The sequence below is a fragment of the Protobothrops mucrosquamatus genome, unplaced genomic scaffold, assembly GCF_001527695.2.
Source record: "Protobothrops mucrosquamatus isolate PMUCROS unplaced genomic scaffold, P.Mucros_1.0 scaffold1, whole genome shotgun sequence".
NCBI lineage: Eukaryota > Metazoa > Chordata > Lepidosauria > Squamata > Viperidae > Protobothrops > Protobothrops mucrosquamatus.
Window position 1 is genome coordinate 767,211 of NW_015386388.1, and position 15,176 is coordinate 782,386.

The following is a 15,176-nucleotide window of genomic DNA, read 5'->3' on the forward strand; positions in this document are numbered from 1 at the left end:
ATTTTTTTAAAAACATATGACAAGATAGAAATTGTGTATAAGGAATAATCATATTTATTACTCACTTCTGAGAGTGATCAAATCTCCATCATGCCAGTTAAAGATTAAGTATGGACTTTGTCATTCATTTGCAACTAAAGTGCTCTCATTTGGGTTGCAACCAAGATCTTTTGGTACCTTGTTCAAGTGACTTCTAGAGCTCAGCTGTATGTCTTGACTTGTAAAGATGTCAGATGTTTAAAACTTTTAAAATCAATTTTCGGGTTTTGCGGAAGTGTTATTTGAAACCCAATACCGTACTTTTTAGAAGACGGGATCCATTAATATCTATGGGCAGACATCCCTTCCTTCTAGAAAGGAACAAAACTCTAGGGAGACAAGCCGTCTCAAGATTCATTTTTGAAGAAAACTTGAAATAAGAAATCCAGGAAGCAGGCAACCTCCTCATTTAAGTAAAGGCACGCTTTGACAGCAAGTAAACCAAACCTTAACATCTCACGCACGCGCATTGGGCGATCTCGTTTCTCCTTTGCTTGAACTTCAAAAGCTATAGAAAGCACAAGAAATCAATTCATCTCCTTCTTCTTCCGGGTCAGATGTTCATTCTCTTGACTCGTCTGTCGTGTTCGCCTTGCATTATGGCTGCGCCCAGCCGGGATGAAAAGAAAAGGAAGCAGTTTGGGAATCGTTTTCTCACTGATGCGGCTCGGATTTTTCAACACAACGCCTGGTAAGTAACGATTATGCTGCTTCTTTCTGCAATCTCTTTTCTGATCCTTTTAGCTACTCCATAGTTTGTGCCAGCTCCCTACGCAGGATCTCACAAAGTAAAACAAAACCGCATATCGGTTTTATTCTCCACGCTCCACCATATTAATGCTGCATCTAAACAGATCGAAAGGATGAAATATTAAGCTTAGTTGACAAAGGAAGATGAAATGGTAAATAAAGAGATGATGTTCAGTTTATGTTTATGAACATGACGTTCAATTGAATTGGTTTCAGTAGTAATCAAGAATAAGGGCTCCATGAGAAAAAAAATGGGGGGAATGAATACACAGTACTTATTTTAATTGCTTTTTTTCATCTTTATAAAGCCTTATGACTACACCAAGCCACCAGCTCTACCTCCGATTTTTATCTTTCACTGAAAACTCCATTACTCCTAATAGCGTGAAAATGAGGACACATAAATGATGATGTCATCACACAGTGCTACCTCTTATTTCAGAACATAAGTACAATACGGTAACTCTGTTGTGAAGAGTCACAGTCACTAAGCAGAAAATCACGTGATTGTGATGGGTTTACCACTTCACTGCCATTTTGATCATTAAGCAAATATGTGACTGCAACTAATTTTACTTGCTTGGTCTTCATTAACTGCTTGTCACAAGCCAGTTGCATAGAGCATAATGGCAATCATGTGACTCCGAGATTCTGTAACTGTTGTAAATGCAAAGATTGGTTGCAAGCCTTTTTTAAAATCCTGCTATAACTTCAAGTGGTCACTAAATGAGTCAGTCAGTGAGCAAAGTCTACCTGTATGTAATTAGCTATACTTACATGATATAATTGCTGGTGACATTAAATTTTGCCTTGGATATCGCTGGCCACTTTCCCTACATCACATGTACAAAAATATTTGTCCTTTGTATGTTTGGTTATTTTGTCTGATGGCAACTGTATGCAAAATTAGGCCCGAAAAATTAGTTTTATTTTTTTTTAATTAAGTTTTTATTTAAAAGATTTTGCAAGATTTTAAAAATTGCAGAAACAGAAGAATTAGAAAAAAGAAAAGAATAATAAAAGGGTAAAAGAAAAATGAAAAGTACAAAAAAGCAAGAAAAGTATTTAAAGCAACTTTGTCCTATTTGCATCAGTTATTCTTAGAAATTATTCATTTCTATTATTAGAAATTATTCAAGTTATTCATTTCTACTCTCCCATATTGAACATATAGTTCCTTTCCTCCCATAAACAAACCTTTCTAATCAATAAATCCTGAAATAATTAATTATTATCCATTTTCAGCAAAATGACTATAAAGGGTTTCCAGCAATTTATAAATGTAATTCTAGTTCCCTCCTTAAACAAGTCAATGTAGTCATTTCTGCAAACTTGGCTATCTTTACAATTCATTCCTCTATTATTGATGTTTCTGTAGCCTTCTATCTTTGTGCTAAAGAATTGGAATTTAATACTTAACAATTAACTGTGGTGGATTAACATTTCTTTTTTGTAGGGATAATGTGGAATGGTCTGAAGAGCAGGAAGCTGCTGCACAATCAAAGGTCCAAGAACAGAGCATGCAGTTAGTACCACAAGATCAGCAAGGTACTTCAAACTATATAATGAAATGCTTCTTTTTATATCTGACAACCCTAACAACACAATATATATATATTTAACAGAACCATATATATTTCTAACAAATTATTTTTTTTATAAAATTAAAAGACAAACATGAAACAATATAGTAAAAAACAAAGGATATGTCAATATCAATAAAATACTGATCTCAATCTAAAATTTCTAGTGAAATCATTAGGACAGATTAGTGAGTAGCTTCACTCTTCATGATATCCAATGTATTAACATTTGTGACACAAATGTATTAATTAGGGGTTTCCTAATTAGAATATCATTTTTTAAAAAAATACACAAACTCCTAGCATAAGTGTCTCTTAGCTTCAGAGAACTGAGATTCAGATATCTGATTTTGAAGGATGTGCTTCTTGGGTGTATGAGGAACTAGTTACAACAGCAAATGTCTTAAATGAAAGGGCAGCAATTTAAAGCAGTTCCTGCTACACCTAAGATATCATTGTTAAATTATGCTATGTAATTTGTGCAACTCTTTTTGTAAACGTAATTGTTGACTTATTATCCTCTGTTTTTCTTCAAAGATGCTTATGAAATCAATGCCAACATGTATTGGGATGATTTCTATAAAACCCATGAAAATGGATTTTTTAAAGATCGACACTGGTTGTTCACTGAATTTCCTGAACTAGCTCCAAATCATCATCAAGGTCAGACTGGCATGCATAATTCTAAGGAAACTGTGAAAAACATCAAAAATTCAAGTCTTGGAAGCTACTCTGACAATAAACTTTGTACAGGAGATAATAAAGGCTTGGAACATCTGGATACAGAAAGAAAGGATAATAGCAACATCACTTATCAGCTGCAGTCAGAAGATAAAATGGCATCACACCTGCAGGAAGAGAAAGTAATAAAAAACAGTGACTTCCCAGGATCATCTGCCACATACAGAATATTAGAGGTAACAACACTGCAAATCATAATTTAAGGATGGCCATGCTGCGTTGAGTGCACAATCCTAATTAACTCAGCACCCTGTTTAGGAGGAGTGGCTACTACTATTATGCAAAGCATCAAAGAGGTACTTCATTTCAACTAAAGCAAGTCCATGTGGTTAATTAAAAGCTTAGTCCAGCCAAGCCACATTAAAGTGGCTGCTCTAAGGGTCTACCTTTATTCTGCACACGGACAGAAGATACTTCTGCTTTCTGCTAGCCTTTCTAATTACTTGCTCAGACAAAGTGAAGGTGTTTGTCCGTTTGAAGCTTCAGCTGCAGGCATTGAAGCATAATCCTTCACTTTTGAATCAAAATGTCACCTTGAATTGTATCTTTAGTCTCTTTACAATAGCTTTGAATGCAATGCAACATCATTTTGCATAGGCCTTCTAACTGTTGCAGGTGCCCTAAGACAATTAATAACATCAGACAGTGATTATGATGGTGTGTACCTTATGTTAGCTGTCACTACGTAACTGTTAACAGATCTTTGAGTTCAAGCCTGTAATTCTTAATTACTCAAAAAGTTTTAGGAATGAATAACTGGCAACTTTTTAAACTAAAGATGGTTCTTAAAGGAAACTACATGACTTTTCCCAAAGAAACTCACTTATTTTAGAGTATTAAGATGCTGTTGTCTGTTACATTTGATTTACAAGTGCAGTCCTTCAAAAAAAAAAAAGCCCTAATTGCTGACCACAGAAATAACATGTTTATGGCAATACATGAAGTTAATAACAATTATTTCCAGAAGGGAAACCACAGTAATCTCTTGAAATGAAAGTAACAAAAGTCTTTGAATATCGCAAAGCTAACAATTTTATTATTACAATAATTTTTATCACCTGTTTCTTTTATTGACAGGTGGGATGTGGTACAGGAAACACTGTCTTTCCTATCCTTCAAACCAACAAGTAAGAAAAATTACAAATAATGCAAACCTTTGTGTGATCACTTAGATGCATAGTCATCATTTTGAAGTAATCCATTCCCAGTTTAGGAGATTTTTCCCAAATTTGAAGACTAATCTTCTGAAATTATATACAGTTTAGATCTGTATATTTATAATACAAATAATTTGCATATATCTGACAGCAGGAAAGCCAATCACTATATTTAAATTGTATTTTTATAAATTTTGAATTTGGTTGGTACAAAAGTCTAAACCTTTAACACACAGCATTAGAATGCTAATTTCTCTACAAGTTGTCTTGTCAGCTGCCCTAATAGAGGTCCCATTTGGTGTAATGATTTCTAATTCCATATTTTTGGAGCTCTTATAATTGTCCCTCTAAATGAGAAACTATTTCATTTATGTTTTCTAGAGAGTTTGATTATTGGCTATCATAGTTGTTTCTATTTTATGTTAAACAAAAAAGCATATTGAGTGTGATGTATTGTTTTAATTCAAATTATGGTCTTGGAAAGTCATCTACTGTTCAAAGTCAATTGATTAGAACAGTTTATAGGTCCTATTACTAAATAAAAATTGTCTTTGCAACAACAGTGGACATTTTGCTCCATCTTTGTTCTGTTTCTAGTCATTTGATTTGAGCTGGCTAAAATTTAATTCTGCTTGACTGGGGAGTAAAGTTTTGAACTGAAAGTTCATCTTCCTGTTGGGCCTAATTGTCATGGCATCTTCATTTATGCCATATTTAGCAGCTTTCTAATGGAAAATAGTCACTGCTCTAGATGCTATCTTAGATACTCTGCAGCAGCTTGTCCCTTGTAAATAAAAAGTGTTCCTGATAAAACTTCTGTTTCATTTCAGTGATCCAGGCCTTTTTGTGTATTGTTGTGACTTCTCTACTACAGCAGTGGATCTTGTCCTGGTAATTTAAAAAAATGAAGTCATTTTTTTAAATTTTCGTAGCTAGTCTCCTTTATTTCTGAAAGTATGTAATGTTTATTGTCATCTAACATAATTATATTGAATATTAAGAGTAGAGAAATTTAAACAATACATCACCCTTATAAACAAAAAACAAGAACAGTGATGAGAAGGGTGAACTCCATTAATTATTGTCTCATGACTCCTCTGATAGAACATCAACTCTTCATTTAAAAGGCCCCTTTTAAAACAAAATGCTGTTCATTTGTGAAAATAAGCATCTGTGTGAAATAGAACTATTTATCCTGTTAAGAGTCTCTTATTGTGTGTGTGTATGTATGTATGTATGTATGTATGTATGTATGTATGTATGTATGTATGTATAGGGATTTGCCACAGAAATATGGGTGGTTTGCTATAGCAAGTTTATGTGTGGATTGGAACATTTGGAAAGTCCCTGATGCAGCTTTGAAGCTGCCTGGGTGGGATTGGGCAAGTTGCTGTCTCTTAGCTTAATTTACTCCACAGGTTTCTGTGAAATAAGAACTGCTATAAGAAAGATAATTGTGTGAACATACAGGCCCATCCAGAATATGATGCCTCTCGTTGCTTTGCCTTCGTTCATGACCTGACCAAGAATCAGACTCCCTTTCCAATGCCAGATGAGAGCCTTGATGTGATAGTTCTTATCTTCGTCCTTTCATCTATTCTTCCAGAAAAGTATGAAATACTGATGTTATATTGTATTTGTTTAACAGAGAAATATGAATTGGGGAGGGGTGGAGATATGATGGCCTGTTCCAAAATAAAACTTTTGTAGTGAGCCTCAATTGGCACTGAGTCTTTTCTCTTTCTTTTTCCCAGAATGCAGTGTGTAATCAATAGGCTTAGCCAACTTCTAAAACCTGGTGGAATTATTTTATTACGAGATTATGGCCGTTTTGATCTAGCCCAGCTTCGCTTTAAGAAAGGTAGGATGAAAGCAGAACTATGATATTTAAAAATTGTAATCTGCATCTCGTTAAAAGAAAATACTAGCCATTTTCATGAAGTAGTTTGAGTAGGTACAGGACTATGTTTGCTCTGCTCTATTAACAAAAACAGCATAACAATTTCTTCAGAAGATATTATTGTATGTGAATGAATGACAACTTTTTTGGAGTTTCCAATATCAGTGACTCCTATGGTTTGTGCACCAATGGTGATTCATGATGATGATTGCAAGAACTATGTGATATGAGCACTATTTTTTTAAAGGGATTAAATCCTATAATCTATAATCATCAGGTTCAGTGAAATCTGGTGTTCTATTTTAACATTTCATGGAATTTTAGATGATTACCCTGATATTTTGTGATATTCCATTGTGAGATTTCACATTTTTTAAAAAAGAAATAAAGTTTTAATTTAATTTTGAGGTTTTATGAATGCCATTATAGAGGTCATATGTGCAGATATAATCACAGACACTGTACTGCAAAACCCTAACTTGTGTGATGATCTTCAAAGGGTTTAGAAAGTGATTTAGTAATTCACACAAAGTAAACATCAAAATCTATGTCTTAGTTGATAAAAACTGCCTTTTCTTGTTCTTTTGTGGGCAACATTTTCAGCTTTTAACCAGGAATTACTTGTAGCCATGCAGGAAGTGGTAGTCTTGTTCCAAATAATATGCAGGTTATGTCTTTGGCAATATGCATATCAGAATATTTCTGACAATGATGTGGGAAAGTAAGAAATTAGGAACAGTTGCTTAATGTTATTTTCAATATTTGACAGACATACAAGCACTTCTGAGGGTAAAGAAATCAGAAATAAGTTGTAGATTGTGTGAGCTCTTTTTTAGCCAAAGACCACTGTCTGGTTATTGCTACTAGATTTCTGCATATGGTTCATGAATTTAAGAATGCTTCAGCAAGAACTAAAGTACCACTGTGTACTAAGTGAAGAAAAAACTATTGTCTTTGCTGAAATATTTTGACAGTGAATTGGTTATTATTGCCTTTACCTTTTGGGGGGAGGTAGTGGGAGACAGAAGGAAATTGGAACAAATGCATTTCCAGTGAAATCTCATTCCTCTCTTCAGGTCAATGTCTGGCTGATAATTTCTATGTGAAAGGAGATGGAACCAGAGTTTATTTCTTCACACAAGGTAATCAAATGGCAGTTTTACACAGTAATGAGGCTTAAATATCAGTATGAGGTTAGGCCCTAAAGTCTGAAGCATTTTATTTGCTCTCCAGTTTTTTATTTCTTGAAAAACTGAAAATGATAAAGCCTCAAAATAGCATTTCTATTACTACTCTTATATTCCCATAGAACTACAGTGTGTGGTCCCCAACCATAAAATCTAGCTATTAGATATTTTTAAATGCTGACATCATAGTACTAATACACAAGACTCAAAATTAAAGAGGTAAATACAAAAACAAAAGCCCTCCTAAAAATAACAGTCTAGTTTACATAGTCTTGGTTCACAGAAAAAAAGATGTAAGTTTAGCCATTAGGAAAATGCAGTAGGCTCTGCTTCTTTGTAATCAATTTATCATGATATCCCAATTGGACAAACTGTGATCACTATTACTCTAAATTAGCATTTTAGAGCAGAACAACTGTAAATATCTAGGGTATTTCTTACCAGACCTTTTATCATACGACTATCCTGTTCCCCAAATGTTATGACCAGACAATAGTATCTTCTCCTTATGATTCTTATGTATTATCCCACTGCTTCTTTTGTCTTTTTTTCACACACTGACAAAAAAAACCACCAAGAATAATTGCCCGATGTCTTTTGATCAGTAGTGTCAGGAGCTCTCTGCATGAATGCACTTTTACTTATTTTTCTGCTATTTTTTTCCTGAGGTCAAATTTTAGTCTTCATCCATAAAATATGTGCAGGGTACAGAATCGGGGTAGGAAGGCTTGCAACTGAGAGTTATTCCTGATGAGGGGATGATCTTATAGCTTTAATTGAGAATCCCCATAGACGGCTCTTATAGCTCCAGCTTCGTTGGAGCTGTACATTCTCACTGGAGCAATACATTAATTCTGAATCATTACAGAATCAGTTACAGAATCAATTAGGGTACTAGTTGTCATCTTTAAAATTAGCTGGTCTTCCTAGTTATGGAACTACATGACAACTTCATTTGTTTTCTATCATGACTGCTTGACAGGTTTTCTTATTTTCTGAGGCTATATTTCTGAATGATTTCCCATGACAAATATGGGGGGAAATTCTGTGGTACCAAATATCCACAACAATCTCTCTAAAAGTCTTTCAATAGTCTCTGTGGAATTCCTTCTAAATTGTCTTGATGAACAGTGGTTTCCCTACAAGGTGTAATTTTAACTATTTGGCTTTATTGATATTTTTGGATTTCATTGCCATAATTAATGGAAACTTGTCTTTTACAGCTATAAATAATAAAACTTAGGTAAATTAAATGCTTTCCTTTGTATCATAGATGAGTTGGATTTACTATTCTCTACTGCTGGCTTAGAGAAAATTCAAAATATTGTTGACCGCCGCCTCCAGGTGAACAGAGGAAAACAAATCACCATGTACAGGGTCTGGATCCAATGTAAATATCGGAAGCCACTGGGAGATAATAAGTCTGTAGCAGGGAGAATGTCTTCAATTGTTAATTGAACTTAATGAGATATCCTTTTCTGGGAGAATGTTTCCATGCTATAGAGGAAATCAACATATGTATGATACACCAATATAACTGTGTTGTGCTGTTCTTGAATGATCATTACTTTTTGATGGCGAACATTTTAAATTTGGAACTGCGGGAAAGTTTCTCAGTTTACCCAGCATTTGTAATGAGTTTGGATACAACCTGGTACATTACACAATTATTTTGGAATTCTCATAACTTACATGATTACTTATAAAATATTTCGGCTTATTCATCATTCCTACAGAAACAGCTTCAGTCCCAGTTTATTCATTGCCAAAGAAAGAGAAAAGAGGTTTTTTCTTCTTAGGTGGTCTTTTTTCCCTAGTTTTAGATCATTAAATTTGGTCAATACTGAATCCCTTTAGGTTTGGAGATTTTTGTATCGCAAGATAGCTTTTTCAATTTTGGAAAGTCTACAACAGCAGTCTCCCAACCTTTCTGGCTTAGTGGACCAGCGGGATAGTTTCATGCGTGTGCCACTTTCAGAAATGCAGCTTCACGTGTGCGTGCACTCACTCACCCACTGCTTCCTGGGCCTGGTTCTGAACAAGCTGTGGCCTGGCCACGGCATGGAGATTGGGGACCTCCTGGTCTACAATATTATGCAGGTGAACTGATCAGTTCTTAGATCAAATTTTTCAAAATTAAATTGCTGATAAAAACCATGTTCTTCTCATATTCTTGCATTGTCTCTGAATAGGAATGACTCAGAATAATTACTAAAGTCATGCTTGCCAAAGTGTTTTTAGGAATATTGTTCCCTGTTAAGTTAGGATACAGAGGAGCACATATTGCATGGAAATGATACGGACAAGTATAGAACAAAAATGAAACCATCAGCATACAATAGTGCTGAATATGTGCTTGCAAGATTAACAGGTATACTTATTTGTTATTTGCTGAGGGTTATGAAAGCCTATTCTTAGCATGAAATGTGAAAGTATGACTAATTTGTTTGACACTAAGAGCATATGCTATGCAATTAAAATTATAGAAATGGGCAAACATTGAAAGTTATGCTTCTTATTTTTAATAGCAGTGTTGATGAGCTTTGGGATATACTCCAGAAATAGTTAAGCTATAGAATATTTTATTAAAGGTGTAGGATAATGGGAGGATGGGACATAGGCAAAGGTTCTATAAAGTCCCGAGAGCCACCTTTTCCTGTGCTCTATATCCATCCTGTTCATAATCTCACAGATCAAAGTTTTCAAATAGACAGCTCCACATAATCTTGGTTCTTCCCGGATTGTGTATGTAACTGGTGCTGGCATGTTTTCTGGACCCTGAGTAGATGTGCTTCAGAGCATCACACATATGCATTTGTGAAGCTCTGCATTTTACTAGGCCCACAGTTTCAAAGAGTGTTGCCATTTTAGCATAGCAGTACCACCCTGTGAAAGACATAAAAGACTTGTAGCATTTATTGGCAAGAACTTCCACATTTCTACCCAATTTTCCATTTTAGCTGCAAAAATCAACTGCAGCAAATTTGATTTTTTTCTTCTTATGGCCAAGGAAGATTTCACAGGTCTGAGAAATACCTTTTATGTGGGTGACAGCTCATTGCAATGTGTATTGGTATGGTAATGCTTACTTTGGTGCTAAATGTCAAGTCCATTGGCAATCACATTTAACAACATAAGATCAGTACCTGTAGAAATATAGATGCTACATAATAATCCTGGAAGCTTTTGTTTGCTATTCTGAAGCGCGAAGGACTTGTACTATTGGTAGGAGTGTGTCTGTGGAAGATGAGGAGATGGTCTGATCAGAATAAAATTATAAACCTTCTTTTCCCCCTTAGGAGACTGATACAATTTATTTCTTATCACATTTTATCTAAGAGATCTCTTAGAAAGGTTACAATTTGCCATAGTAAGCAGGATATATTTGGGCTTCTTGCTAAGGTACACGTCGTAAACGTTACAGGCAAATGATCCAAAATGGGGCATGTACACACAGTTCTGAGTAACATGACATTTAGCTATGAGAACTCTACAAACATCAAGATTGGGCAGCCCCCTCCCATTATCCAGAGTAGCATGGGTTTTCTCCAGAGATGGTCTGTTCGGTACCCAAAGTCTAGCTCAACTACCCACCATCTCTTTGTAGTTACCTTATAACCTAGATTCAACAGCTTGGTCTGGTTTCTTTTCAGAGCAGCATCACATAATGTTCCCTCTTTCCTACCATTTCCATGTTATCTCTGCTTTACAGTTAAGCAGTTGGGTACAAAGAGTCAATTCACTTCCCATTTATGCTTTGCATCTTTGCTTGTTCAAATTTTCCTTAGGCTGGAGTAATACATACAGATTGTTTGATGCTGCCATTTTTATGGACTGTCAGTGATGGCAAACCTTTTAGAGACCAAGTGCCCAAAAACTGGCCCCACCCCACTCCATCCCCCTGCCCACCCCCGCTCTGCCCCATCCCCCGCCCCACCTGCCCACAGGACCACTCACCACCTCCAGGGCCCACCGCAGACCGCCCAGGCAGCCCAGCAGCACTATGGCGGCCACACCCTCTGCCCACGCCCTGCAGCATCAACTGCATGATGGGGTGTGAAGGCAGAGTCTTGTCTACGCTGCCTGGCTGCCATGTCCTTGGCTGTGCTGCTCCATGTGGGCCACGCTCGAGGGCGAGTCTCCTTCAGGGGGGCTGCTGGAGAGGAGGGGGTTGCGGGGGGAGGCAAGGCTGGGGCAACGGCACATGTGCCCACAAAGAGGGCTCCGAGTGCCGCCTCTGGCACCCGTGCCATAGGCTCGCCACTACTGGACTATGTCCTTTAGAAAGTTTTAAACTGTAATGATAATAGAAATAACCTAGTCCAGGGATCTCCAACCCCCGGTCTGTGGACCGACACCGGTCTGTGACATGCCAGAAACCGGCCGCACAAATAAGCAAAGCCCCATTCGAGGGATGCAGGCAGTACATGAAACCATGTCCCCTCCAGTCCACAGAAAAACCTCTCCACAGAACCGGTCCCTACAAAATATACCAATTTCCTCATCAGGCTGAGGCTAGGATAAAGAACATTCAGTATTCAATAATCAGTGTTCAGTTAAGCAGGCACTGGAAAAAAATGAATATTAAGCATGATCTGTAGTATGACTTGTGTAATTTGAATCATATTCAGGCAAATAGCATGTACACGTGTTCATGTGCCCATACAGTAAACAGATAAGTAATGGTACTATAATGTTTTCTTCTGTCATTCGATCATGTCTGATTCTTGGAGACTATCTGGAACTGAAGTTCCTATAGTTTTTCTGGCAAGGTTTTTCAGAAATAGTTTGCCATTATGCCCTTCCCTGGATTGAGAGAAAGTGATTAGCTAAAGGTTATCCAACTGCCTTATGATTAAGGCAGGACCAGCATTCTGGTTCCTAGCCTGCTGCCTTAACCATTACACCAAACTGCCTCTCAGCAAATATGGTGAGAGTGGCCTGTTACAGTACTGTTATGGCAAGAAATGTTTATTGATCAGCCTGCCCATTGCCATGATAGTAAAAATGTTGTTAAATACACCAGGAGTTTTACTGGGTTTCTCTGAGTGAGGATGACATATATGGCTACAAACTGATGTTTTTTAAGGTAAAATTGTATATGGCTGGTTAATCAGCAGTCTCAGAGTAGAATAACGTCTGAAATTGGAAAACTGCACTGCTGGGTATGTACTGTTCTGGAGGCTGTTGCTGAATGCAATTGCAGTATGACTGCATATTGCAAAGAGATTGGAATAGTCTCTGTAAATAGTTGCACCTTATATTGAAGAGATGCTAGCCTTCCAGCATTATATAAAAGAATCAGATGGGCCAAGACTCTGTTTTATTTCTAGGAAAAGGCAAAAACATTAAATAAAGGTGTTAACATGCATAGATTCCAACTACTGTAATGAATTCATTTTTGTGTCCAACAGACTACAGAATGTTTTGTGTTGTGTCATTTTTGCAGTAGTCCTCCAGTTCAGTTTCATCTTTAGAACATTTGTATATTAGCACATAGCCAGAAAATCATAATTACTTGCCATAATATGATATAAATTAATCTAGTAGTGTGCAATTTATAATTAGTAGTTGTCAAGTGATCAAGCATATTTAATACGTCATCAAGGGTTCATCTCATTGTAGGTACTGCAGGAGATGCAGCTTATTGATTTGCTCTTTTATAAAATTCAGTAGCAAGGGAGAGAAGATTAAAGTTATATGAAGGTAATAGCAAAATGGGAATGTTCTTAGACTGGAAGGGATTTGAATGAAGTATTGTACTTGGGATATATCACATATATTTTTTTGTTGCATCTACTAATATTTCTTTCCTTAATGGTACCAAATCTTCCAACTGAGTGTTTAATCAATAGGTGTATATAAAATACTTTCTTCCAACAACAGGGATTTATACACCTTGCACAAGGTTGGGATTTTATATGAAAATAAATTTGTCTAATTATTTCTCCTGCTGACTGAATAGTCTGTTTCAAGTCTGCACTCTGAAGACCTTGAAAAGGCATCATACATAATGCCTATTTTAACCTATCACTGCATATTTCTGGTAACAAATTAGACAGAACTATAAGCAGAATGGGTTTTTAATGCTTCTTCTCAATACACTTTGAGTTTACTAATTGATAAGCAATAACACTTGCTTATCATTTGATAAACTTGTATTTGAAAAGACTTCAAGTGGTTTGTATGTGACTACTTGTGAATTTCTCATTGTATTTCTAATTTTGTCTCCAAAATATTGTGATAAGATTAAAATTGGAGCCATGTTGCCTGAATCTTAAATGTCACAACACCATATATGTCTCAGAGCAGCAAATTTCTTGGAAAATAAGACCATTAAGGGTATAGATGTGCATTTATAAAGATGATTTCCACTCTCAATTTTAGATGGAAATTCTTTCAAGAGACAAAAAATAAAACTAAACAGCACAGATATGATTCCATTACTAAATTTAATAGACACGAGGATCATACATGTTTAACATGTTCATTAACATAAAAACAAAGTTCATTATCTTTTCAATGTACATTATATCATTTTGCTTTACTGTCCGTTTGACAGAATTTTTTCAGCCAACTGCACGCTTCCAGTCATTTCCCCTCTTTTTCCATCAACCTTACAAAGCAATTGAAATCCTGTAATCTTTATTACATTCAATAAGGTTTAATTTTGAGTAGATATGCCTTTTTAAGCTTTCTCCTAATGATTCCTATGTAACAATCTGCATTCTGTAGCTGAAGGTGATGAAATTAGACATTGTTTCCCATTTTGTTTTACACAGTAATTTCCCTAGATAAACACTAGTACTCTATTATACACCTTACTTTCTTAATGAGGACACATCCTTAAAGCTACAGTTCCCTTTAAATATATACATGCGCGCCCTTCCCCCTCCCAGCTTGCTTTCATCATACTGATCAACTCTTGGTCTCCTCCTTTCTGGAGAAGCTTCCCGGCTTGAGTCCGACTATATCAAAATAGCTGCCGTGCCTACCTTAGGGTCCCCTATGTCAAGACAACCCCCTGCCACGCCCCTTCTTGGCGGCAGAAGCTGCTTTTACGATTTCTCTCCAAGATACCCTGCTCGAGTCTTTGTTTTGCAATGACTGCCATGAAAAAAAGAATCTCTGGACCAGGTCTCAACTCTCCGGGAAAATAATCGGATTTTCCCCTTTGACCTGGGGACACGTCTCCCCTCGCTATAATTCCACTAAGATCGAGATAATTATATCAACCGACTTAACTATTGCTCGTGTAGCCCCCTAGTCCATTCTTTAGATCCTCCCTCAAACCCATCGCCACACCCCACGCTTTTAGCACCTCCTTTGCCTGACCTCTCCCCTCCCCCAACCTTTTCTCACCATCAACTCCCCCCCAAGTGCAAATCTCGCGAGACAATATGCATTTTCACAAGTAGTGCTTTCCCCCCGTTTTTTTTGCACCAATCGATCCAGGGCTGGGCTTAAAAAAAAAAGACTAAATAAAGAAGGGCGGGGGGAAAGGGGGTGTAGAGAAGGGGGGGAGAAAAAGTGAAATGTGGGGGGTGCCCCTCCCCCCATCGATCGCAACTTGCAATCCCCCCACACACACACCTGACTAGCCTTTTTTTGTAACCCCCTTTCCCATCCCACCGCCCTTTCCCTCTGTAATCTGTTCCTTGGGGAAAAGGAGGTGAAGAGTCCCTGATTCCTCCCGGGAGTGAAGCTACCTTTGTCGGGGACATAGACTACGCGAGGCCGAGGATTTTGCGGCCTGTATTCTCTGCCGAGAAGGCACCGCAGCTGCTTCTCCCCCCCCCCCCCCCCCCCCCCCCCCCCC

The 15,176-nt window shown here is 37.0% G+C and overlaps 1 protein-coding gene across 1 annotated transcript; it reads left to right on the forward strand.

Moving 5' to 3' along the window:
- Positions 1-470: 470 nt before the first annotated feature.
- On the forward strand, positions 471-10,644 carry LOC107303036 (methyltransferase-like protein 2). The gene is made up of 9 exons (XM_015832216.1): positions 471-730; positions 2,246-2,337; positions 2,910-3,289; positions 4,191-4,240; positions 5,101-5,161; positions 5,741-5,880; positions 6,025-6,131; positions 7,247-7,312; positions 8,631-10,644. Exons 1-9 carry the CDS (start codon positions 597-599, stop codon positions 8,813-8,815), a joined length of 1,215 nt encoding a protein of 404 aa, XP_015687702.1. The 5' UTR covers positions 471-596; the 3' UTR covers positions 8,816-10,644.
- Positions 10,645-15,176: the final 4,532 nt, after the last annotated feature.